Genomic DNA, 22,450 nt, shown 5'->3' with positions numbered 1-22,450 from the left:
CCCTGCTGCCCGGGGGGCTGCACTCACCTGGGGGGGCCACACTGCTGTGGCTGCTGAGCAGGACGGGGCTCAGTGAGCGGCGGTTCCGAGACGCGTTCTCGTCCTTGCCCATGAGCTTGCTGAGAAGCAGCTGCTGCTTCAGGTCAAACGAGGCTGAGGGAGGGAGGGCCGGCCTGGGGTGGCTGCTCTTGTTTGGGGTGCATGAGCAGCCCCCATTTTGGCCAGGGGCTTCCCCCCGCCACCCCTTGACACTTCCCACGAGCACCCATGCCAGGGGACACACACCCACTCAGACGTGACGCCCCAGAGACGATGACACCAGACCAGAGCCCCGCCCCCGCCCCCTGATCCTCGATCCTCGAAGTCCTGGTGGTCCTGGGACACAAGCCCAGCTCCTCAGGGAACATTCCAGGGCTGGCTCCCCTCACCCAGAGCCCGCATCCTGGCAGCATGTGAGGAAGCCCTCTCACCGCAGGGTGCTCTACGCAAGGGCCTCAGTGTCCCCTCTGTGGACCGAGGACACGGTAGAGACCTGGGTGCTAGAATCGGCACGGGGGGCGAGGTCAATGGGGAGTGTTACTGGTTGCCTCGGCTGTCCCTGAGGGATCCAGGCTGCTCTTTCTGAACTGCCAAGATGTTCCCTTGCCTCCAATCCCCGTTTGGGAGCCAAGGAAGGAACAAGACCTGGAATCTGACTTTTTAATTTTCCTTCTTGGATGAGAGCCATGCACATGGGGAGAGGCCTGGCCTCTGCCACGGAGCCCAGCGTTCCCAGCCGTGCCTCCCAGTTTCCTCCTGTCGCCCCCTCCAGAGGGTGGTCCTGCGGTCCCATTTTGATTTCCTCACAGAAAGCCGCTTTGGTTTCACAAACTGCCCATGAGGCCCAGTGAGTCCAGGGCCGTAGGGACTGGCTGGCAGACACCTGAGGCTCCCCACCTTGGGCAGGATGCTCACCTGAGCTGTCTGAGCGCTGGGAGCCCCTGCTCTTGCCGCCCTTGTCCTTGCCGCCCTTGGTGGACGCCGCCAGCTTGGTGGGGATCTGCTGCTGCACGGCCGCCTGCCTCTGGATCTGGTTGGTGGTGCTGAGCAGCTGGATGGGCACGTCGCTCTTGGCTGGCCGGCTCTCTGTCGGGGCGCTGTCCCGGCGGGCCACCTCAGGGCGCTCCGTGAACTCGGGGCCCGAGCCGGACAGCAGCACGCTCACCCGGGGCCCTGGCGCCTTGGCGAGGGTGGTGGGCCCTTCCAGCCCTTCCCCATTGAAGCTGGGAGTGTGGCTTGGGGGTTGGGCCTGGAAGAGCAACAGGTGACACATCCCTTGAAGTCACTGTCCTCCGATCTGCACGGTGCCCAGCACCCCACCCCCCCAACTGCGTCGACCCCCTCCTCTCTCTGGGGACTCGTGCGACCTAACCTCTTGGCTGGGAGGTTCTGTTTGGGGGTAGAGTGGAGCTGGGCCCATGCAGTTGCCACTGACCGCGGACATGCACACCACAGTCACACTCAGGCATGTGCACGTCACGTACACCAGCACAGGCCCAGCCCACGCTCCACGCAGCCACACGTGCGTACTCGCCCCCATGGTGGGCGTCGGGCCAGGCCTCACCTCTGCCAGCGAGTCGGGTGGCAGGGCCCCGGGCACCGTGTTCTGCTTCTTGAGGCGCCGCTGCTGCTCCAGCTGCTCGCGCTCGCGCTCCACGGCGCGCTGGGCCTCCCGCAGCCGCTCCAGGTCGTGCTGGTAGGCCCGGCGCTGCTGCTCCAGCTTCTCGCGCTCCTGGCTGAGCTGCTCCTGCAGCTGCAGTGACTCATTCTCGCGCCGCTGCAGCCGGGCAGCGGCCAGGTCCAGCTCCTGCTGCTGGCGCTCCCGCTCCCGCTCCCAGCGCTGCTGCTCTAGCCGCAGGCGGCCCTGCTGCTTCTGCACGCCGGCCAGCTCCTCCCGCTGCTTCTCGAAGTTGCGCTGACGCTCCTGCTCCAGCAGCATGTTCCCGCGCGTGGACTGCAGCCGGAGCTGCTTCTCACGCTCCTGGATGGAGGCCCTCTGCATCTCCACGTAGCTGTCCTGCTGGGCGATGACTGCCTGCAAGTGGAGAGGGTGGGGCAGGGGCCTATTTTAGGACGAGGCTTGCCCTTCCCCAGATCTCAACCTCAAGCGAGAAAAGAAGGGTATGGTCGCAGGCTCCCGTACCTGGAGGCTGAGGAGCAGCTGGGACAGGGTCTGGATCCGCTGGACGAGCTGTGGAGAGGGATAGAGATGCTGGCTCCTGGCGCACAACAGTGAGGGGTGTGCATACCGGCCCCTGGGGAGATGCACAAGCCCCGAGCCTACCTCCAACTCCAGGACAGCAGGCAGATGAGGGCCGCAATCCGCACCCGGCACCGGGCCCTGTAGAGAAAACAGCGTCAAACACAAAGAGCTAAGGACCTGCTTATTATCAACAAGACACCCCCTCTGGCCACCGAGTCCTGCCTGGTCGTTTGACTTGGATGACTCTTGCTGTATGGAAAACAAGGGTACCGGAAGCCTTCCAGGAGGTGGGAAGGCAGTTGTTCTGGGCTCACCGTGGGGAGGCTGGGAGGTCAGACCACAGCTCTCAGGGGGTGAAGCTTGTGCGCAGGCTCAGGGGAGACAATGGGCAGCAGGAGTGGGCCTCACACTCACAGCCCCTAGCCCGACCTCTGCTCTGGCCCTAGCGCCTAGTAAGGGTGGGCCCCCGGAGTGGAACTGGAGGGAGCCACCAGGCGCTTCAGCATCGTGGGCGTGAGGACACACGTGCAGGCTCCGTGCTCACGGTCCCCAAAGTGCCCCTTGACTGCTGAAGCAGCCATAGCTACTGCCCAGGTCTGGCCCCTGCCTCACCTCCCTCCTGGGTACCACGTACCATTCCCAGGGACCGTGGGAGGGAACGTGGAGGTCCACCTGCCCACATGTGCATCTGGGCGGAGATGCTTTCATGGCACAGTGGAACGGCACTTGTCGCTATGCGTCTGGAGACGGCAAAACTAGACAGCCCCAAACCAAGGCTGTTCACATTTGCCAATGCTTTTATAAAAGGGGCCGGGCTGACTCTGTGTTTGGCTAAGGAATATCCCAAGGAAGCAACGTACTGCAGGTGGGGCCTCCTCAGAGGCCCCCAAGGTGTTGCTGGGCTTCAAGTCTGGGCTGCTCACTGGGCCTTGCCAGTCTCGGGGGCTGGGGTCGCTGCTGCAGGTCTTCTTCAAAATGCCATCTGAAAAGCCCAATCAGGCATGTGAGGATGCTGCACATCCCACTGGGGTCCAGACCAGGCCCCCCAAACCCATCTGCTCCCCTGGGACCTGCGCCACAATGGTGGCATCTGAGACACAGAGACCAGCAGGAGACGGAGGGGCTGGTCTGTGTGATGCCGTCAGAGCACGACTGACAGTACCCTGAAGATTCCAGAACTTGACTAGAGAGTTAATACTTGTTGAGGGGAAGCAGTAGCAGAGACGCCCAGCAGCAAAGCCTTGGCTCTGCAAAGGGAGTGTTCCAAGAAACTGCACAACCTCTTGCTGCTGCTCATCTTCTGGAGGGGCCCCGAGAAGCCCCAGGTAGATTATGGCACCACTCACTCTTGCTGGGGCTGCTCACTGTGTCATAGCCCCCAAAGGTCTCTGCCCTGCGGGGCAGGCCTGAGGAACCTCCGGCGTCTTCCGCCTGGCCATTGGCGCTGCCCAGCTGCCTGCAGATCAGGGTCTGGATGTCCTCGACTGTGGAAGGAGATGGGAGGAACTGAGTTACCCCATGGAGCCAGGGCATGGGTGTCAGGTGTGGGAGGCATGAGGCCCTAGGCCTGAGAAGCCTATAGGGCGCTGGTCATGGTCTTCTAATTACCTGACATATGACTTCAGCCCCCTGACCTGTGCATTCCCTTATTTCAGGTCCTGCAACCAGGACATGCCAACTGTGTCTGCAGGAGAGGCTGGCCGGTGGGGCAGCAGGAGGGAGGGGCAAGGGATGCGTGGGGCCTAGTGAAGAACTCAGGTGTGTGCTTGTGTGTCGACAGTCATGCAGACAGTTGGTTGGAGGCTACGGGACAGTGGCCTTTGAGGGCAGGACAGGTCACACAAAGTGTGTTTGGAGGTGGGGAGAATATTTCAAGCCAAGGTGCAGGAAACGAGAGGGCCCTTGGAGGGGGGGGGAGGCTGAGAACAATAGCCACTTAAGAAATGTGAGGAAGAAGGTCAGTTTGGCTGGAGGAAAGGAGACCGCAGGAGCAGAGTCCATAAGGAGCCCCTCTGATCTGTGTTCCCTGACGCTGAAAGAAAGGTCTGGAGGGCAGCAGCTGTCTCTCTTGTTTGCCACTGAGAGTGGTGCCAACCGTCCTGCTGGACCCAATGAGTACCGGCTGCCTGGCTGCCTGGCCTGACACCCACTGGGCCTCACGTGGGGCTGGCTCAGCAGCTGTGTGGGGGCCACTAGGGGCTCCCAGGGGCTCCATGAAGCAGGCAGGCAGGCAGGCCATGGACTCATCGGCGCCCTCCTGTGGCTGCTGTGCTCAGGAGCCTCTTTCAGCTGGGTATGGGCAGCCCTCTGAAATGACCCCTAAATGTGGACGTGTGCTTATTTCTGGGGATGTCACCAGGGAACCACTTCTCAGAAAGGAGAACCTCCTGAGTGTGGGGAACCTGTCTTGGTTGACTTCAGATCCCAGGGGCCTAGCACCGTGCTGCCTCACATGTAGGGAACTCCCTGGAGAAGGTGGTGTAAGTCGGTGGCGGGGGCTGGTGGTGTCTAAAGACCTTCTGGCAATAGCTGATGCCAGGGGGTGGGGTGTCAGTGCTGCTCCTGGAAGCACGCCTGCCCAATCAGCCAGGAGCGCATCCCAGACAAGGTGGCAAGTTGGCCACACCAGGTCTTATATTGTCCTGGAACAGCCCCCCACCTACCAGGACCCCCGTGGCCAGCGCCCAGTGAGGGCCCCCAGGTGTGGCTCCTTACTCTCACTCATGGCTGATTTGAGGATCTGTTCTCCTTGCATGGTCTCGGAGGGATCCCCTCCTCGGAAGAGGAGTCGTGACTGTGCAACGTCTTCCAGTCCACTCATCTCCGCCATCTCCAGGTAGATCTGCTGCTTCTCGCCAAGGCTCTGTGCAATCTGCTGGTCTTTCACATTCAATCGCTCTGCAAAGTGATGGAAGGCAAGGGTTGGCTCCCACCCGCAGCCCACCCTTAGTCCGACATCCTGTAGGGCAGGTGAGGGCATGGCCCTGTCTTCTGATGGTTCGCCCCGATTATAAAAACCAAACACCACGGGGTATGTGCCAAGGATCAGAACAGGCCAGTCTATTAGTTTGGGCCAAAGCGAGAATCTTTTAAGACTTCATCATCTTATCCTTCACGCATTTGGGCCAAACCTCTACAAATCTCTGGTTTTATGCTTTTTTGTCGTTACTGCTGCTGCAACAGCAACTTTCTCACTGTTGGATGCCCATGTATACACATCACATTTGGCTGGATTACTGGGTGCCCTCACAGGTTCCAAAAGTTTTCTAGTTGATTCTATCAGATTTTCTAGGTAAATAATCATGTCACATGCAAAACACAATTCAGTCCCTTCCCTTCCAATCATGACCTTACTTCTGTTTCTCTCCTCATCACCCTGGAGGAACGCACGGGGTGCAGGTGATCATTGTGGGAGGGGGTGGCCCGGCTCGGCTCCTGATTTTAGTGAGCATCCCTAATGGTCCGGTGTGAAGGATGAGATCAGCTTTTGATCCAAGATGGGAAAGGCGATCTCCATAAAGAAGATTCTATTTCTAATGCAGTAAGGATCTTGTCAGGAATGAGCGAGGGATAGATACTGTGGGGGACTGTGGCATCCAAGGAGACGTGTCTACACAGGGCATGTGTTTTAATACCACCCGGCAGGAAAAAGAGTCTGAATGAACATTGCTTTGGCACTGTGCTTCCAGGGTCAGTGGGATGTCAATCCTCCTCGCCTTTCTTTTGGATGTTTCTATTACTGAATGAATACCTTCAAACATACACCTCTCCCCACAAAGAGAAATAAAACTTATACTACCTAGTTTTATGTAACTTACTGCCTAAATGCTACCTAATTTAAAAATAAATGACTGAGGTATAGTGAGGGGGACGAGGGAGGCTGACTGAGACCAGAGTACCAGGGATTGTTCTTGGCAATGACCTCACTGAAATCTCACAGGAATCTGTTAGAACCAAGGAGGAGAGTGGATAAACACATGTGGTGCATCTTACAATGGAACCGTTTCCACCCTTAAAAAGGAAGGAAACTGACACACACTGCAACGTGGCTGAACCCTGAAACCTTGAAACATCATGCACAGCGAAGTCAGACACAAAAGGAGAAATATCGCAAGACTCCCATTTATACAAGATCCCTAGAATAGGCAAATTCATAGCAACAGTAGAACAGAGGTGACCAGGGCTAAGGGAGGAAGGACCAGGCAGGGACAGCTAATGAGGGTGCAGATGCATTTTGGAGGGATGAAAATGGTCTAAAATTGTGATGGTTGCCCCAATCTCATGACAGATACTAAAAGCCACCGCATGGTACTCTTTTAATGGATGAACTGCAGAGTGTCTGAATTCTATCTCAATAAGGTAGTTAAAAAAAAAAAAAACTTAAAACAGGGAGGAGGAAGCTGAGGTGCCCAGCCACAAAGCCAGGGCTGGTCTGGGTCTGCCAGGCTCTAGAAGGAGGCTGTGGGGTCCTGTGCTATTCTGCCTCCCCTTGGGGTTTTTATGTATGTGACCTGGGACGCCCAGAGTGGGATCTTTCTTGAACAGGGACCCAGGGAGGGGCAGGGTGTGGGGCAAAGCCAGAGTATCTGGAGATGGCTCAGGGGCCCTGAGGGCCACCCCCTCCAGAAGATCACTAGCTCATGACAAAGCCTCACTGCCAGGGCCCCCAGCAAAACACCTGGTGGCTTGGGTGGGGATCTGCTCTGTGGTCAATCCCAATGGGGCAGGACAGAGATGCTGCTGGTGGTCCCAGGGCCTGTTGCACAAGGAGGGTGCCATGCACTCTTCTCACCATATGCAGGACATGTGGTGGGCATGGAGGTCCAGGCGGACTCCCCTTACCTTGGAAGTCCCTCAGTCTCAGGGCGCGAGCCTCCAGACCCTTCTTCTCCTCTTCGGCCTCGCTGAAGGGCCCCTCCTCCTCGTCCGGACAACTGTGGGGAGAGGGGGCAAATGGGCAATAATGCTTCTCAGGCAGGCTGGCCTCTGTGACGGGCGCTGACAGCTGTCTGCAGAACCAGCTGCTCAGAGCATCTCGTCCTGGGGGTGACAGCTTGTTAATGGTGCAGGAGAAAAGAGGGAAAAGAGGAAGGCAGCCATCGGCATCTATCCTGTCTCCAAGCGTCCACAGGCTTACATGCCTGGCCACGATGTAGGGGAGGAGACTGAGGATGGCTCATTTCCTAGGGCACCTGCAGAACTGAAACAGTATTGAGCGAGCTCTGGGCAGGCTGCGGCTTCAGGAAGCCAGTAGGCATAAAGAGAGGGAGCAGCAGGCTGACTGGGCATGAGGCCTGGACCACTTTCCCCTGTCAGGTGGACCAGACGCCAGGCATCATGCAGAACCAGGGGTTGGGGCCCGTAGAGGGTCCCCTGGCCTGAGGAGGAAAGACAGGATGCCACAACCTGCTCCAACCAGGGCGTCGGGCCCCTGTGTCAGGTGTCACTTTCTGAACCCCCCACCTGAGACCTCCAGCACCTTCTCAGGTACTTCAAGGTCACAGCTGATTCTGCCAACTGTCAAAGGTAAGGGCAGGATGGCTGGCAGGGAAGGGAATGCACATACGGGCTCTTCTCACCTCTCAACAGCCCTTCTGATGTGGGCCATCCAAGTGTTCCTCTCCTCTTTGGAGCTGGTGTAGATCTCGTACATCTCCGGGCCTTGCAGGGAGGCGCTGATCAGAAACATGGCTTTCTCCTCGTTGGCCACTTCCCTCACGATGAGCTTTTGTAACGAGATGACCGGGCGCTTCGAGTCCTGTGTGGTGAGGAGGACACCTTTCACCCTGCTGCATCTGAGCAGCTGGGGAACCGAGAACCTGAGGGGAAGGAGGTGGGGGGTGGGGGCACGTCCGTGTCCTACTTGTTTTCAAATAATTCAGAGCAGAGATATTTGCCACCTGGCGGGGGAAAAGACACTTTTGTGGTGATATCCTCATATACTTTTAATAGGATTGCTTACCATGATTAAAAACTAGTTTTATAATCGGTAATGCGTGCCACTGTACTAAACTCGGAAGGTCTAGGGTAGGTAGTATATAATCACAGATAAATCTTCCTACTGACTCTGTGCCCCAAACAGCCAGAGCCAAGCAGTATTCCCACTCTGCTGTGATCCTACAAGAGATGATGCTCCGACAGCCCAGTAACATGGACGCTAAGTGCCTGTGATGGGCTCACTGTGTCCTTATGTTAAAGCTCTAACCCTCCTGGCACCTCAAAATGTGATTACTTAAAGATGGGGCCTTTACAGAGGTGATTAAGGTAAAATGAAGTCATTACGGCGTAAGGGCGATCCAGGATGACTGATATCCGACTCCGGAGGGGAGACAGGACATAGAGTCAGCTGGAGTCCCTGAGAGAGGAAGAGCTGCAGAAACATGAAGGCAAAGACAGGACAGGATGTTTGCACGAGCCCCTGAAGCCAGCCTCCCCAGGCATCCAGACAGGAAAATTCTATTCCTGCCTTGTCTGGAACCTTCTGGCCCCTGGGAGGACCTGGGATGGTGGGTTAAGACACAGATGTGCTTTTCCAGCCACTTTGGTCTCTAATGGCTTGCCCGTCTTGCTGTGGAGGTGCCCCCCACCCCCAGTCGCCCCTCCACTTGGCCGCCTTCTGTGAGGGTAGCTTTACAATCAGCCCCTAAGGTCTCTACGGTGGGCGGGACCCTTCGTCTGCAGAGACAGGATACATACCACAGACGCAAAGACATATTTCTGATCCTTTTCTTGTAGCAGCAAAAGCACATCGGTCAACAGGACAGCAAGAACATCTAATGAGAAAGCACAGAAGGAAACGTCTCATGGGGTGGCAGGGCCACACGGGTCCTGCCAGGCGGCCATGGACGCGTCCCGGAAAGGCTTCAGCCCTGGGGGGTGCAGTCCTGGCGACTCAGCCCACCCCCTCGATGCTCCTGCGGGCGCCTGCGGGTTTCTGTCTACCTCACTACTTTCTATCACTGCCTGCGTTTCAACATTTAGCACAAATCAAAGGCTGGAGTCTCGTCTTGCAGGTTCCTGCGCTGCTGCCGGGCCATGGTACCTGCAGGTGTGGTCTTTGAGATTCTGTTGCTGATTTCTCAAATGACAATTGCCCCCCTGTTCTTCTGGTTCTCAGGTCAGCTGGGGCCTGAGCCACCAGCTGCGAGCCTCATCCCTGCAGGAGCTCTCACAGCAGAGCTTTGGCACACAAGTGCAAATCCTAAACTGAACGTCCTACCGGAGCACCTGCATCTGGGCAAGCGTAAGCCTCACCCCTCTCTCCAGAGTGGCCTCTGCCGCCAGTACCCAGAACAGATAGCCTCTCCCTACGTAGTTCCCTTGACTGTGGCCTGCTGGCTCCCTCTGAAGCATCCTGCACCTTTCCCTAATTGCTATTTGTTTCCTTATTTTCTCTCTTTCTGCCCACTGACTGGAACCCCCCTGAGGGGAGGGGTCTCCCACCACCCACCTCAGTGTCCAGCACACAGGAGGCGCTAAATCGTCTGCTGGGATGCTTGCCTGTGCGAAGTACGGACAAACATATATATGGTCACTGGCCATCTCAAGTGCTCCCCTAAAGATCTTTATTTATTTATTTTTTTAAAAGTTTTTATTTATTTATTCATGAGAGACACACAGAGAGAGGCAGAGACACAGGCAGAGAAGCAGGCTCCTCACAGGGATCCTGATGTGGGACTCGATCCCTAAACTGGGATCATAACCTGAGCCAAAGGCAGATGCGTAACCACTGAGCCACCCAGGCGCCCTCCCTTAAAGATCTTTAAAGATGCTGATGTCAACGGCCAGGTCAGGATGTTTCTAGAAGTTCATGAAATGAGCCAGGAAGCTCAGGGTTGAGTCCCGAGTGCTCTCTGGTCTGGAAGTAGACCGTGGATTTTGGAGGTGGGCCTCAAAGGGCCCCCTGAGCAGTGAGTGGGATGCTTGGGGACACAGAGGCCAGCAGTCTGAGTGGTGTCTACCACACTGGGGCCCTTCAGCGGCTGCTTGTTTAGAATTTTGAGGCTTCTGACAAACCTGGGGTGTCCTGATGCCTCAGGTTTCTTCAAGGGCTCAGGGTGCTCTCTGGATCTAGCGGCCCTCCTGGTGGGTACCTCAAAGCCCTGAGGACAGGAGTGCTGGTACGACTATCTCAATCTCATCCTTACCACACCCCTGGCTGCCCGTCTCATTCTGACTCGGTGCACAACCCCCTTGGGCCCCGGAGCAGCCAGGTTGCTGTGGCTGTGTCAGCTGGTGCCCCCCACCCCCCGCCCCAGTCCAGAATGGTGCCACTAATCCGAGAGGGCTTACATGTAGGGGAGGAGTCTGAGGACCCCCCTGCAGAGGCTAGGGACAGGGCTTTACCTTTCAAGCGTCCCGACGTGGTCTTCCAGCACAGCGTGCCCTCCAGATGAAGCTGCCGCTGCAGCATGTCCTCCTTACGGAAGGTCAGTCCGTTCTTGAGCTTGCTGGAGGACTTCAAGTCCATCTTCCCTGCGATCTCCCGGAGGCGCTGGCCTTTCTCACACTCGCTGACCTTGGCATCCACTTGGGAGATGATGTCCTTGATGAGGTTCAGGGCCTGGGTGAGGTCTCTATAGTCCTCTGTGCCAGCTGTCACACACAGCAGAGTTAGTGCCTTTGCTCCCTTTCACAGACACAGCAGACGTGGACACACGCTCTGGGGTCTATGAGGTCTGTGCCCTGAAGCCACTGCTCAGAGGACCCTTCAAGAATCACCTTCTACCTTGGATCTCCTGAGATGTAAATGCCTCTCCAAACTAAAGGCAGCAGCTGGGCCTTCGGTTTTTGCCAAGATGGAGCTTCCACTGGATGCAGAAGCTAAGGTGCAATTGAAGGGACACACATGGCCCCGCATAGCCCTGGGGCCATTCCTTGGTAAACAGACTAGGCCTGCCAGCTCTCCATAAAAGACTCCCTCCTCCTCCTGCCATTACCAAGAGCTGGCTCCTCTCAACTCAAGAGTGTGGCTTCCATACAGGAGAATTTGCTCATTCTCCCAGGGCCCAAATCTCCGGGAGCTGGGGGAGGTGTGGGCAGGTGTGGTCAGGGCCTGGCCTCTGAGAACTCTAGGCTGGGCTGGGCTGGGCTGGGCTGCCCTCTTTCCTCTGCCCCCAACCCCCCAGGTTCCAGACATGAAGGCCATCACTGTACTTGTCTGGATCAACATTCATTTACTCTCTAGATAATGACCCAGGGCCTCTTTCAGCTTAGCCTGGGCCAGGGGCTGCAGGGTAAAGTGGGCAAATAAGACCTGGCACCCCATCTTTCTTGGTCAGAAACCCCAGCACTCAGCACAGTGGATTCAGCATGAGGGGAGCTCAGTTAATGACTGCTGAGCTGCGATGAATCCAGACAAGCAGGGATGGAGCATAGAGGGGTGCTTATCCAATCCACTGCTAAAATGGGGCAGAAACACAGAGATCGCCCCTCAAAGCAGCAATGGGCAAAGGCAGGGAGGAGAGCTACTTTACCTTCTGTGTTCTGAATGATGCGCTCCACCAGCACGGGGTATTTGGTTATGCGCTGAGTGACCAGAAGGATACACTCCTGCACGCCAAGCCGCCTCACGATGGAAAAGTTGCCAATTTTCTATGAAATGGGAAACAAAATGCCCTGTTGGCATTCCCATCTCGTGCCAAATTGGCTGGGGCTTCTTCCTTTTTCAGCTCACCAGGACCTCTTCTCTTTGCTATTTCACTGAACACTTGAAAGTAGGCTCGCCTGCTGTATACAGAAAGGCCACAGAAACAAAGGCAGCCTCCCCTCTTGTAAAGAAGGGCCCCCCATAAAACCTGTTAAGAAGAAACCAGAACTGGGATGCCTGGGTGGCTCAGTGGTTGAGCATCTCCCTTCAGCCCAGGGCATGATCCTGGAGTCCCAGGATCGGGTCCCGCATTGGACTCCCTGCAGGGAGCCTGCTTCTCCCTCTGCCTGTGTCTCTGCCTCTCTCTGTGTGTGTATCATGAATACATAAATAAAATCTTAAAAAAAAAAAAAAGAAGAAACCAGAGCCAGCCAGGGGGCGGTAGGGAATCACCCGGCAAGCTGTATGCAGTGGGCTCATGCACACACCCATGCGCGCCCCCATATCCGCACATGAAGGCCCTCACTGATGGCTGTCAGAACTCTCTGGAACTACATCAGGCCTGTGCCTCTGGGTCAGCCCCCTGCTGGCCCCTGCTGCACACCTCTGGCTGAGAACCCAAGAAGCAGTCATCCGAAGCCGTTTCCCGCCAGGGTGGAGAACGGTTTCTCCAGAACATTCCACACAGTCTGCTTCTCTGCCCCCTCTGTACTCATGCACTCCAGGAATGCCAGCAATTGTGAGAGCCACTTCTGAGCAGGCCCAGAAGGTGCTGTGGGATTTGTGAGCTTCCAGGGCCCACCCCCCAAACTGACCCTTTCTCTTTTATGTCTGTCCACTCCAACTGTAATGGAGCAGAATTTAAAAACCTGTCATTCTTAACTCCAGACCATTAGCTATCGGCTATCACTTCAAAATAAAGTCCCCAGGGACCAGGATGCCTGGATGGCTCAGTGGTGGACCGTCTGCCTTTAGCTCAGGGCGTGATCCCGGGGTCCTGGGATTGAGTCCCACATCAGGCTCCCCGCAGGGAGCCTACTTCTCCCTCTGCCTATGTCTCTGCCTCTGTGTGTCTTTCTTGGATAAATAAAATCTTACCAAAAAAAAAAAAAAAAAAATAAAGTCCTTGGGGACCAAGCGAGCAGCAGGTGACAGAGCTGCTACAGGATGCGCACTGACAGCTAAGTGGCCTTCACCTTGGTGCGTTTTCAAGGATGCAGGAGGTGAGGCCTTGCCCAACTTGGCAGACTCAGGCCAGATGCTGTGTTGTTAGTTCTGGGCTTTGAGCACCTGCACACCCTTAGGCAGGCGTGGGTCATTTCACAGGCCTCCCAGGACAAGTGGAGACCAGAGAGGAAAGGAGGCAAGGGAGGGACAGAGGTCTGGAGTAAGTTATGCCTGCATCAGCTGGAACATCTGAAGGCAGAGGGGTGGCTCTGGAGGGGCAGATCCTAGGGCAGGGCGGCCCCTTGAAATGACACCTGTGTCCCCTTGGTAGTCTCAGGAATGATGGTCAGCAGGTTCTGCAGTAGGGCCTGCTGGTATGGCCGAGGACAAAGCCCTAGGTGTGCTTTGCTTTATTTGACATCTGGACTTCACTGACGGGTTCTGAACCAGTTTGTAGGTAGTAAGGTAATAAAAACTTGAAACTCATTGACTTCTAACAGGTATCTTAGCATCTTAAGCTCTCCCAGAGTCTATAGTCCTGCAGGAAACAATCTATAGCAAAGAAGATCCATTTTTTAATTAAGAAAAAAAAAAAATCCCCTTCCCCCTTTTTTTACCTTGATCAAGCTTTGAAATTTCTTGTTTTGCTGCAGCAGCAACTTGTAATGATTGACCGCCTCATTGTGGCCACTACAAAAGACACCATATTTTTCTTTCATTCTGTCCCCATTTTCGCCAGAGAACTGCAGAAAGACAACGGAGACATTACCAGAAGGGAGCAGGAAAACCTCCTGGGAGCGCTCTTGTCTGGCTCAGTGGACTCTACTAAATTACGTCTCGAATTCACTTGTACCCCACTCTCTTGTCTAACACGTACTCAAGCAGGGGAATGCTTCAGTATGGGGGTGAGAAGGGGTGTCTCATCACAAGGTACCATAAGGCAATAACGGGCTTTACAATGTCACAGTGCCGTAAAACCTCTGAAATCCAAGAAGGAGGAATACATTTATGCCAGAGAACGTGAGAAACATTTTAAAAGCAAAAGGGGTCTTCTTCTAATGAACTCTAGTTAGAGGACTCAGGATGCCTAAAGCACTCCGCGGCCAGACAAGGAGGTACGCGTCCCTTCTGTCCACCTTGGCCTGGGCTCAGAGGTCAACTCAGAACTCAATTTGGGGTTGGCACCCTTTACCACAGAACTGCCTCTAACAGCCCAAAACATGGAGGTCAAAACCAGAAAAACACAAAACAAAAAAAACCCAGCCGAGTGACCAAAGAAAAAGCCCAGAATGCATCAGTGGACGGACGCTGTCTACACAAGTGCGTTTGGCACTTAGGCCTCTCTGTCTCCAGCAGCCACGTGCACACCTGTAAAGGCCCAGGACCACTGTCTTCTGCAGGCTCTCAATAAACAGAGGCCGCGTTCTTTGGACTGCTGGCTGGAACAGAGATGAGGCAGGGGCTCATCCAGGCCCTGTGCCTGTCCTGGTGTGCCCACCTGCTGCACCAGGAGGTCCCCGATTTTCTGGATGACGTAGTTGCGGTCGCTGCCCTCCTCCAGGGACTCCTGGCGTCGCTCCTTCAGCCGAGAGAGGAAGTGGCTGTGTATGTCGAGCAGCTCGTCCACACATGGGAAGAGGCGGCTGATGGCCTTGCTGCTGAACTGCAACTCCTCCTGCAGGGCCCTGGAGTAGACCTTCAGCATGATCTTGAGTGTCCGTACGTGGTGAGCCTCCGTCTGCACCAGCTCTGCAGGGACATGGACAAAAGGACTTACCACTCTAGGCCGGGCACCCTGGCTTTGCTCCTCCCACATCCCACAATGGCACTCGTGTGAACCACCTGCCTCCAGGTGCCCGGCTGCCTTCTCCCAGGTCTCCACTGAGGCCCTTCCCCCGGAGGTCTCACTGCCCAGCAGGGTGTGTGTGTGGGTGGGGTGGGGGGGCTAGTGTGGGGGACTCCCATCCCGTTCCCCACCCAGTGCTGCAGTGTAAGGAAGCAGCCCTTGCTGGAGTGACATCAAGAGAGGACTCAGGCTGTGTGCTGGGGCCTCCGATTCACAGGAGGATTTCAGGACCGAAGACGTTTCAAGGCTGCGTTAAGCAGGAAGACTGTTCTGATGTCAGTTAAGTGCTGATTTTGGCTCAGATTGTGATCATGGGGTCCTGGGATCGAGCCTCATGTCAGGCTCCCTGCTCAACGAGGAGTCTGCTTCTCCCTCTCCCCACTCGTGCTCTGTCTCTCTCAAATAAATAAATAAAATCTAAAAATAAATAAATAAAGAAGAATGTTCTGGTGAACGCCATTCCTTGGGATGTGAAACTCACACACCTGGATATGCCAGTGACCAGACCTACACCATAACCCAAAAAAAAAAAAAACAGAGTTTAAGTGAAGAATTTAATTCTCTGGTAAAAGGCAGAGAAATACCAGGTTTCGTGTTGGGAGTTTATCTGTTGTTCAAATCAAGGCCTGGAAGTTGTTAGAGACCAAACAAAGGTCAACAGAGCCGGCCCAGGGCTGCCAGCCGTGGGGGCTGGATGCAGTCTGTGTTTACCCAGAGGGTGAGACAATGTGGCAAAGGGCTTCCTGGATGGAAACATCCAGACCAGTCTTCTCTGTCCCTCCCTACAGGATCTCTGCCTGTGGTCTGGAGCCCTGAAGTTAAGCATTTACAGGACTCTCCTCCTGCCCACACCTCAAGCTACATTGGCCTGGGCAGAAAGGTGAGGGTGTGGAGTGTGGAGGGACATGGGGGCCAGTGGACACCACTGTCACCAACCAACTGCACATGGCGGAAAGCGAAGACACACCTATGCCAGAACCTCCTCACGGAACACCAGTAAGGGACAGAGAATACCTCCTTGGGCGACACAACACTGTGAGTCTTGGGGATGATTCCCATGGAGGGAGAATCATGAGAACAAGTCAGGCTTTAGGGAGAGAAAGGCCTCAGATTCTAGTGCGGGTGTCTGGGGCCTTCATCATCCTGCTTATAGGGGGGTCCAGAGGCCTAGGGGGGACCTACGTGGGGCATCCAACATGACACCTGGCCTTGGGATGGGGTTCTGTTCCAAAAGCAATGGCCACAACCAGGTTTCCCAACAACCAGCAGGAAGGGGTGTCCACCCTGGAGCCAGTGCAATGTCACATACCTCCCAAACCCCCAGTCATAGCCACCCCAGCCTGTCTGTGGTCACCAGGGATGGTGGGGATGGGCCCGGGTAGGTCTTGTCTCTCAAGAGTCACCAGCAGGGTCAGGATGAGTCGGGACTGGGCATTTGGCCACTTTCATCCTCAGGGATGGTTCTCACAAAGCCCTCCCGGGTCATCTTTTCCCTGACTAGGAAGGCAGGGCTGCCCTGGGAGAGCAGGTGGTGTGGGCCACAGTGTCCCAGAGGGGAGGACTCCTAGGTGTCAGCCATCAAAACAAAGGAGGAAAAGAAGTTAAGTGGAAGGTCAGTGTGACAGCACAGAACTTCTCACCATAGAGCACATCCTGCCTCTTGACCACCTCTCTCTTTTGTTTCTTTGCGTACGCTGCATCCACGGAAAGGCTCCAGGACTCCGCCTCAAACTCACGGGCGTCTGACTCGATCTCACTCCTTAGCGAGGCTGTGCAGGGGTCTGAGGGAAGAGTAAGAGGCTGCTGCTTGGGGGGCCGGGGCCTTGTTGGCTCTGGGCTGCCCCCCCAGCCTGCATCCCAAGGACACACTGATATGGATCCCAGCCCTTCCCAATGTGGGTGGACATGGCATGACGTCCGTGAAAGAATTGAGATTGTACCTTCTACAAAAATGGGCTCGGCATTCGAAGATGTAAGTGAGAGAGAGTCATCGGCTGCCTGCTTAAATTTTAAAAACACAGAGTCGGCTTCATCCATTTCTCCTGTGACTGGTCTAAACAAAAATCATAAAAACAATTATTCTAAAAAATGGAGTTAAACACACGTGCGCACGTGCACACATGAAGGCAAATCTATCTGAGAACTTTCTGGATTTCAATATAAACTCTGTCACAGATCATCTATAAAAATTAGGAGATGAGGGCAGCCCAGGTGGCTCAATGGTTTAGTGCTGCCTTCAACCCAGGGTGATCCTGGAGACCCAGAATCGAGTCCCATGTCAGGCTCCCTGCATGGAACCTGCTTCTCCCCCTCTCTGCCTGTGTCTCTGCCTCTCTCTCTCCCTCTGTGTCTCTCATGAATAAATAAATAAATAAATAAATAAAATCCTTTTTAAAAAATTAGGAGATGATCTGTTCATATCACATCAAGACTTCCTGCAGCATAATGAACTTCAGTCCAATGACCAGGTGCATTCTAAGGGGGGTGTTAAATGCTTTTCTTCCTTTAATGGCCACCAAAGCCCCCGGGGCCCCTGGAATTCTTTCTAGCAAGAGTTAGGTGGACATAGCCACACTCCGTCGAGGGTGGAAGGGGCACCCCTTCTTAGTGGACAAAGATAATCAGCTCCTTTCCCCACCAACCCATAGGAGTATCACCACAATGACATTTGTTAGCATTGGGTTTTCTACCTGAATCCTGCCGTGCAAGGGATTAAGGGAACAACCTCCGAGTCCTCGGAGGACAGAGGTTAAGCCATAAATAACGGATGCTACCTCCATGGCCACTTCAGCGGGACTTCTAGCATCATCTCGAGCACGCACAGGAACCCTGTCCAAGGGCCCTTCGAGAACATGAAACAAACTGGCTCCGAATGGCCATGTACACTCAGAACACATGGGGTTTCCATCAACAAGAGGACTGAATCTCCAAAGCAAGTGTTAATAGGAATTTCACCGCGTGGCTGGGGGGCCAACGTGCAGATCCACACGGACCCGAGGGTCTCCTTTCGGGGAGCCCATCCGCGGGGGTCCCTCCCGGTGGAACGCCGCATCCTGGTGCCCTGCCTCCCTCCCTCCCTTCACTGGCACCTGGCACAGGGACGGGACCCCCACTTACCCAAGCTGTGTCCCCGTTCCCACCGGGCTGGGTGCTGGCTGTGGCCCCCCCTTCTGTGAGACCGTCATGCCGACATTCCTGGACAGGGCGGAGCTGCCATCGGACACGAGGGTGGCCCTCGGGTGCTCCTTTAGGGACGCTGCGACAGAGGCAAACACAGAGTTGGTGCTGAGAAAGTGGGCAGGGTAGCGGAGGTGGCCCGGCCGGAAGCCCCGTTCCGACTGCGGCCGCAGCACGGAGAGAATCTTGGTGGTCAGCAGCTCGTTATCTAGAAAGACATTCTCGCTCCATTTCCGAGGAAAAGAGCTGTAGAAAGACAGCTCGGGGCGGCCGTGGAGCGCGCTGTCTCTGTCACTGCTTTTGGAATGCGTGTTCCCCATGTTCACGGTCGGGGCTCCGAGACCCAGCGCCGTGCGAGGCCGGGCTGTGCCGTTTTTATACCTCCATGTGATCCTTCTAGAAATGTAAAGCTGCGTCTTCTCCTACTGTATTGGCTGAGACAGCGGGTCTGGAGGGCAGGAAATTGGTCCCCACTGTGACCATTTAGTTGGAAATCGCACAGTATCTTCTCCTTTGGTAAAATAACGGCAAAAAAATCCCGACACCCCTCCCACCTTGGCAGGGGGTAAAAAAGCAGAGAGTAGTTTAGAATCACTGTAAATAATCTAAGATCACTAAATAGGGAGCTCTGCGCTTGGTGCGGCTCGTGCCGACATCACACACATGCATGACTTTTTTTTTAATATATAGATTTTTTTTTCTTTATTAGGGAGAGAAGGAGAGAGAACAAGACAGGGGCAGAGGGAGAGGGAGAAGCAGACTCCCCACTGAGCACGGAGCCTGATGTGGGGCTCGATCCTGGGACCCCAAGACCACGACCTGCGCTGAAGGCAGATGTCTAACTAACTGAGCCACCGAGGCGGCCCCACGTGGCTATAATGAACCTGAGGTCAGATATCAGGATGACTCTGGGACCTAGAGACCCCAGGGCATGGTGTGAAGCCATGCAAGCCCCTGATCATAAGTACCCTAACAAAATTTGAGCTCCACAGTAAACAAGAGGTGATGATCCTTCCTTCCTCCCTCCCTCTCTCCCTCCCTCCCTCTCTCCCTCCCTCCCCCTCTCTCTCTCTCTTTCTTTCTTTCTCTTTCTTTTTAAAGATTTTATTTATTTATTCATGAGACACACACACACAGAGAGGTAGAGACACAGGCAGAGGGAGAAGCAGGCTCCATGCAGGGAGCCGGATGTGGGACTTGATCCTGGGACTCCAGGATGACGTCCCGGGCCTAAGGCAGGCACCCAACCGCTGAGCCACCCAGGTGTCCCCCGATCCTTTCTTTTTTTTTTTTTAATTTTTTTTAAATTTATTTTTGATAGTCAGAGAGAGAGAGAGGCAGAGACATAGGCAGAGGGAGAAGCAGGCTCCATGCACCGGGAGCCCGACATGGGATTCGATCCCGGGTCTCCAGGATCGCACCCTGGGCCAAAGGCAGGCGCTAAACTGCTGCGCCACCCAGGGATCCCCCCCGCCCCCACCCCGATCCTTTCTTATACAAGGATTGTAAACCAGCCTAGCATACAACGGGGGCTCCAAAGGGTTCTTGATACTCCTCTGCTCATTAAGGTAGGAACCGGATAGCGTGTACTCTCTGATCACCTTTCCCACTGACAGGAAAGATGGAACTCAGAAGAGTCAAACTATCACCCTCTCCAATTTGACAAATCGAGTCTGGCTGAGATGGGCTCCTGGGCTCATTCATTCTTGGGGTCAAAAGCGCTATGCCAGGCAAGGATTTCAGCATTAGGAAGAAATCTGTCCACTAGTCTTTCCCCCCTGGCTCCTGGGTCCCCAGTGCACCCACCCATGGGTTTCTATCACACAGGTAAAGTAGTGGCATGCAGACCATGACCCCTGGGGTGGGTTAGTGACCAGCAGTAGAGGAAAATGGACTTATCTCAAGGGCTTTTCTGAGGAGTGGGATTCAATATTCTGAGAGTTTGAATTTAGGTGGAAATTCAGGCGGTGCCTGGGTGGCTCAGGTTAAGTATCTGCCTTCAGCTCTGGTCTTGATCCCAGGGTCCTGGTAACAAGCCCTGAATTGGGCTCCCTGCTCAGTGGGGAGTCTGCTTCTCCCTCTCCCTCTGTTTGCTCTCTCAAATAAATAAATAAAATCTTAAAAATTTTTTTTGAAGACTTTATTTATCTGTTAGAGAGAGAGAGAGAGAGAGAGAGGGAGGGAGGGAGATAGAGACAGCACAAGCAGAGTTTGGAAAAGCAGGCTCCATGCAGGGAGCCTGACGTGGGACTTGATCCCAGGACTCCAGGACCACGCCCTGGGCTGAAGGCAGGTGCTAAACCGCTAAGCCACCCAGGGATCCCCTAAAAAAAATTTAAGTGGGAAATTCAGGGTGATCGCAAATGTGCAGGTGGGTATGTGTCAGAAAGGAAATTTCTGGTCAAGGAGTAATGAACAAAGCTTATCAACTGAGACTTAACCACTAAGCAGTGTGACACCATATGCCACACAGAGCACATATCCACAGCCATTCATTAGCATGGCTCCATGTGATGTGGCGATGGTGATACCTGGTCAGTGACTTCAAAGGTCCTGGCATCAGTAAGTGGCTAACAATTACTATGATCACAGAGACAAAGGTGATGAGGGTATCATTCATGGATGAACACCCATTCATAAAGGTGAAAGTCATAAGTTGAGGCTTCCATGGTCCAGGGTAGGCATTTCCTGCCATTTCTACACCACTTTAAACCCCACCTAGGCAATTATGACCTGAATGTACAAATATGAAACAACCTCTAAAATGAATCCTTCACCTGGCTGACAGACTGTTTCCTATGACCCAAGATCTTGCCTGAAGTCCGACGGGTTCTGCTTTAATCACATAGTCCACAGGAGAAAATGCCACCATCAACATCCCTTGGGAATCACCATTCCCAAAGAATTTTAATAAATGATAGGGCACACTAAATCTATGGTGTCTTAAATCTTCCCTTGATCCTTGAGAAGATACTTTGAGGTACTCATGTCTAAGGGTCACGATTAAGGGACACCAGGTGCCACTGCACTCGAAGGGGGGCACAAGGGACAGAATTTCAGCAGAAAGAATGAATGATAGCAGCGGTTTAGCTCCGCCTTCAGCCCAGAGAATGATCCTAGAGACCAAGAATCGAGTCCCACGTTGGGCTCCCTGCATGGATCCCGCTTCTCCCTCTGCCTGTGTCTCTGCCTCTCTCTCGGTGTCTCTCATGAATAAATAAATAAAATCTTAAAAAAAAAAAAAAGAATGAATGAATGGTAAGCTGGCTCCCCTCTAATATATGCCGTAATTTACTTATTCTGATCATTTTGTGTTCCGCCAGTAGAATGGAGGACAATGCCTGCCATGAAACAGGGCAAGAAATCATTGTTTTATGGCATCTTATTCAGCTATACAAAAGAAGGAAATCCTGACGCCTGCTACCACGTGGACAAACCTTGAGGATATTGTGCTAAGCAAAATAACCCAGACACAAAAGGACAAATACTGTACATATCCACTTAGATGAGGTCCCTCCCCCTAGGAGTCCCATCCACAGGTACAGAGAGTAGATGGTGGGAACCAAGGACCAGGGAGCAGGTGGGAGTGTCAGAGTTTTCTGGGACAGTCTCCATCTGGGGAGATGGAAAGTTCTAGAGACGGATGGTGGGGATGGTGGTACACTGATGCGAATACACCTAATGCCACTGGACTGTACTCTGAAAAAAAGAAAACATTGTTTCTTTGGGAACAGTTCTGCATCTTGACTGGTGTTGGCTACTCAGATTTATATATACTGAGGATAGCATTTCATAGAACCAGGGGCGCTGGGGTGGCTTAGTCGGTTAAGCATCTGACCTCAGCTCAGGTCATGATCTCAGGGTCCTGGGATCGAGCTCTGCCTTGGGCTCACTGCTCTTCAGAGAGTCTGCTTGTCCCTCTGCCCCTCCCCCCAGCTCGTGTGCTTCCTCTCTCTCAAATAAATAAAAATCTTAAGAAAAAATTAATTAATTAATTAATTAATTATTCATGAGAGACAGAGAGAGAGAGAGGCAGAGACACAGACAGAGGAGAAGCAGGCTCCATGCAGGAAGCCCAATGTGGGACTCCAGGATTACACCCTGGGCCGAAGGCAGGTGCCAAACCGCTGAGCCACCCAGGCATCCCCAGAAAATTTTTTTTTTTTTCCCCAGAAAATTTTTTTAATAGAACTATATACTCCCTTCTCCCCACTAGAGAATGCAATTAACAACTGGCAAAACCCAAACAGGGTTTGTCCCTGAGTTAACAATATTCTACCAATGTCAGTGTCCTAGCTTTGACCGGGGATTACCATTGGTTATTGGTTAGTTTATCATCACTGAGGGATGCTCCACCAAGTGTATCTGGGACCCTCTGTGCTATTTTTGCAACTTCTTGTGAATCTTAAATGATGTCAAAACAAAATGT

At 54.0% G+C, this 22,450-nt stretch overlaps 1 protein-coding gene across 4 annotated transcripts in view; it reads right to left on the bottom strand.

Annotated features, from left to right (window-relative positions):
• ARHGEF18 (Rho/Rac guanine nucleotide exchange factor 18) overlaps positions 1 to 22,450 on the bottom strand; it is an 85,427-nt gene that overhangs the window by 2,159 nt on the left and 60,818 nt on the right. For all 4 annotated transcript variants that reach the window (XM_077860060.1, XM_077860059.1, XM_077860061.1 and 1 more), the window contains 18 exons: positions 17,962 to 18,100; positions 16,785 to 16,897; positions 16,485 to 16,625; positions 14,497 to 14,747; positions 13,616 to 13,741; positions 11,719 to 11,836; positions 10,589 to 10,837; positions 8,939 to 9,015; positions 7,822 to 8,000; positions 7,085 to 7,176; positions 4,958 to 5,140; positions 3,589 to 3,726; positions 3,103 to 3,224; positions 2,324 to 2,380; positions 2,183 to 2,230; positions 1,604 to 2,074; positions 955 to 1,288; positions 28 to 153 (listed from right to left, as the gene is read on the bottom strand). In XM_077860060.1, coding sequence (XP_077716186.1) covers positions 28 to 153; positions 955 to 1,288; positions 1,604 to 2,074; positions 2,183 to 2,230; positions 2,324 to 2,380; positions 3,103 to 3,224; positions 3,589 to 3,726; positions 4,958 to 5,140; positions 7,085 to 7,176; positions 7,822 to 8,000; positions 8,939 to 9,015; positions 10,589 to 10,837; positions 11,719 to 11,836; positions 13,616 to 13,741; positions 14,497 to 14,747; positions 16,485 to 16,625; positions 16,785 to 16,897; positions 17,962 to 18,100 — 2,964 coding nt within the window. The remainder of the gene's footprint in view (positions 1 to 27; positions 154 to 954; positions 1,289 to 1,603; positions 2,075 to 2,182; positions 2,231 to 2,323; positions 2,381 to 3,102; positions 3,225 to 3,588; positions 3,727 to 4,957; positions 5,141 to 7,084; positions 7,177 to 7,821; positions 8,001 to 8,938; positions 9,016 to 10,588; positions 10,838 to 11,718; positions 11,837 to 13,615; positions 13,742 to 14,496; positions 14,748 to 16,484; positions 16,626 to 16,784; positions 16,898 to 17,961; positions 18,101 to 22,450) is intronic.

Source organism: Canis aureus, chromosome 19 (assembly GCF_053574225.1).
Source record: "Canis aureus isolate CA01 chromosome 19, VMU_Caureus_v.1.0, whole genome shotgun sequence".
Taxonomy (NCBI): domain Eukaryota; kingdom Metazoa; phylum Chordata; class Mammalia; order Carnivora; family Canidae; genus Canis; species Canis aureus.
The sequence above is the reverse complement of the archived record's forward strand: the minus strand, read 5'-3'. Positions and strand labels throughout refer to the sequence as shown.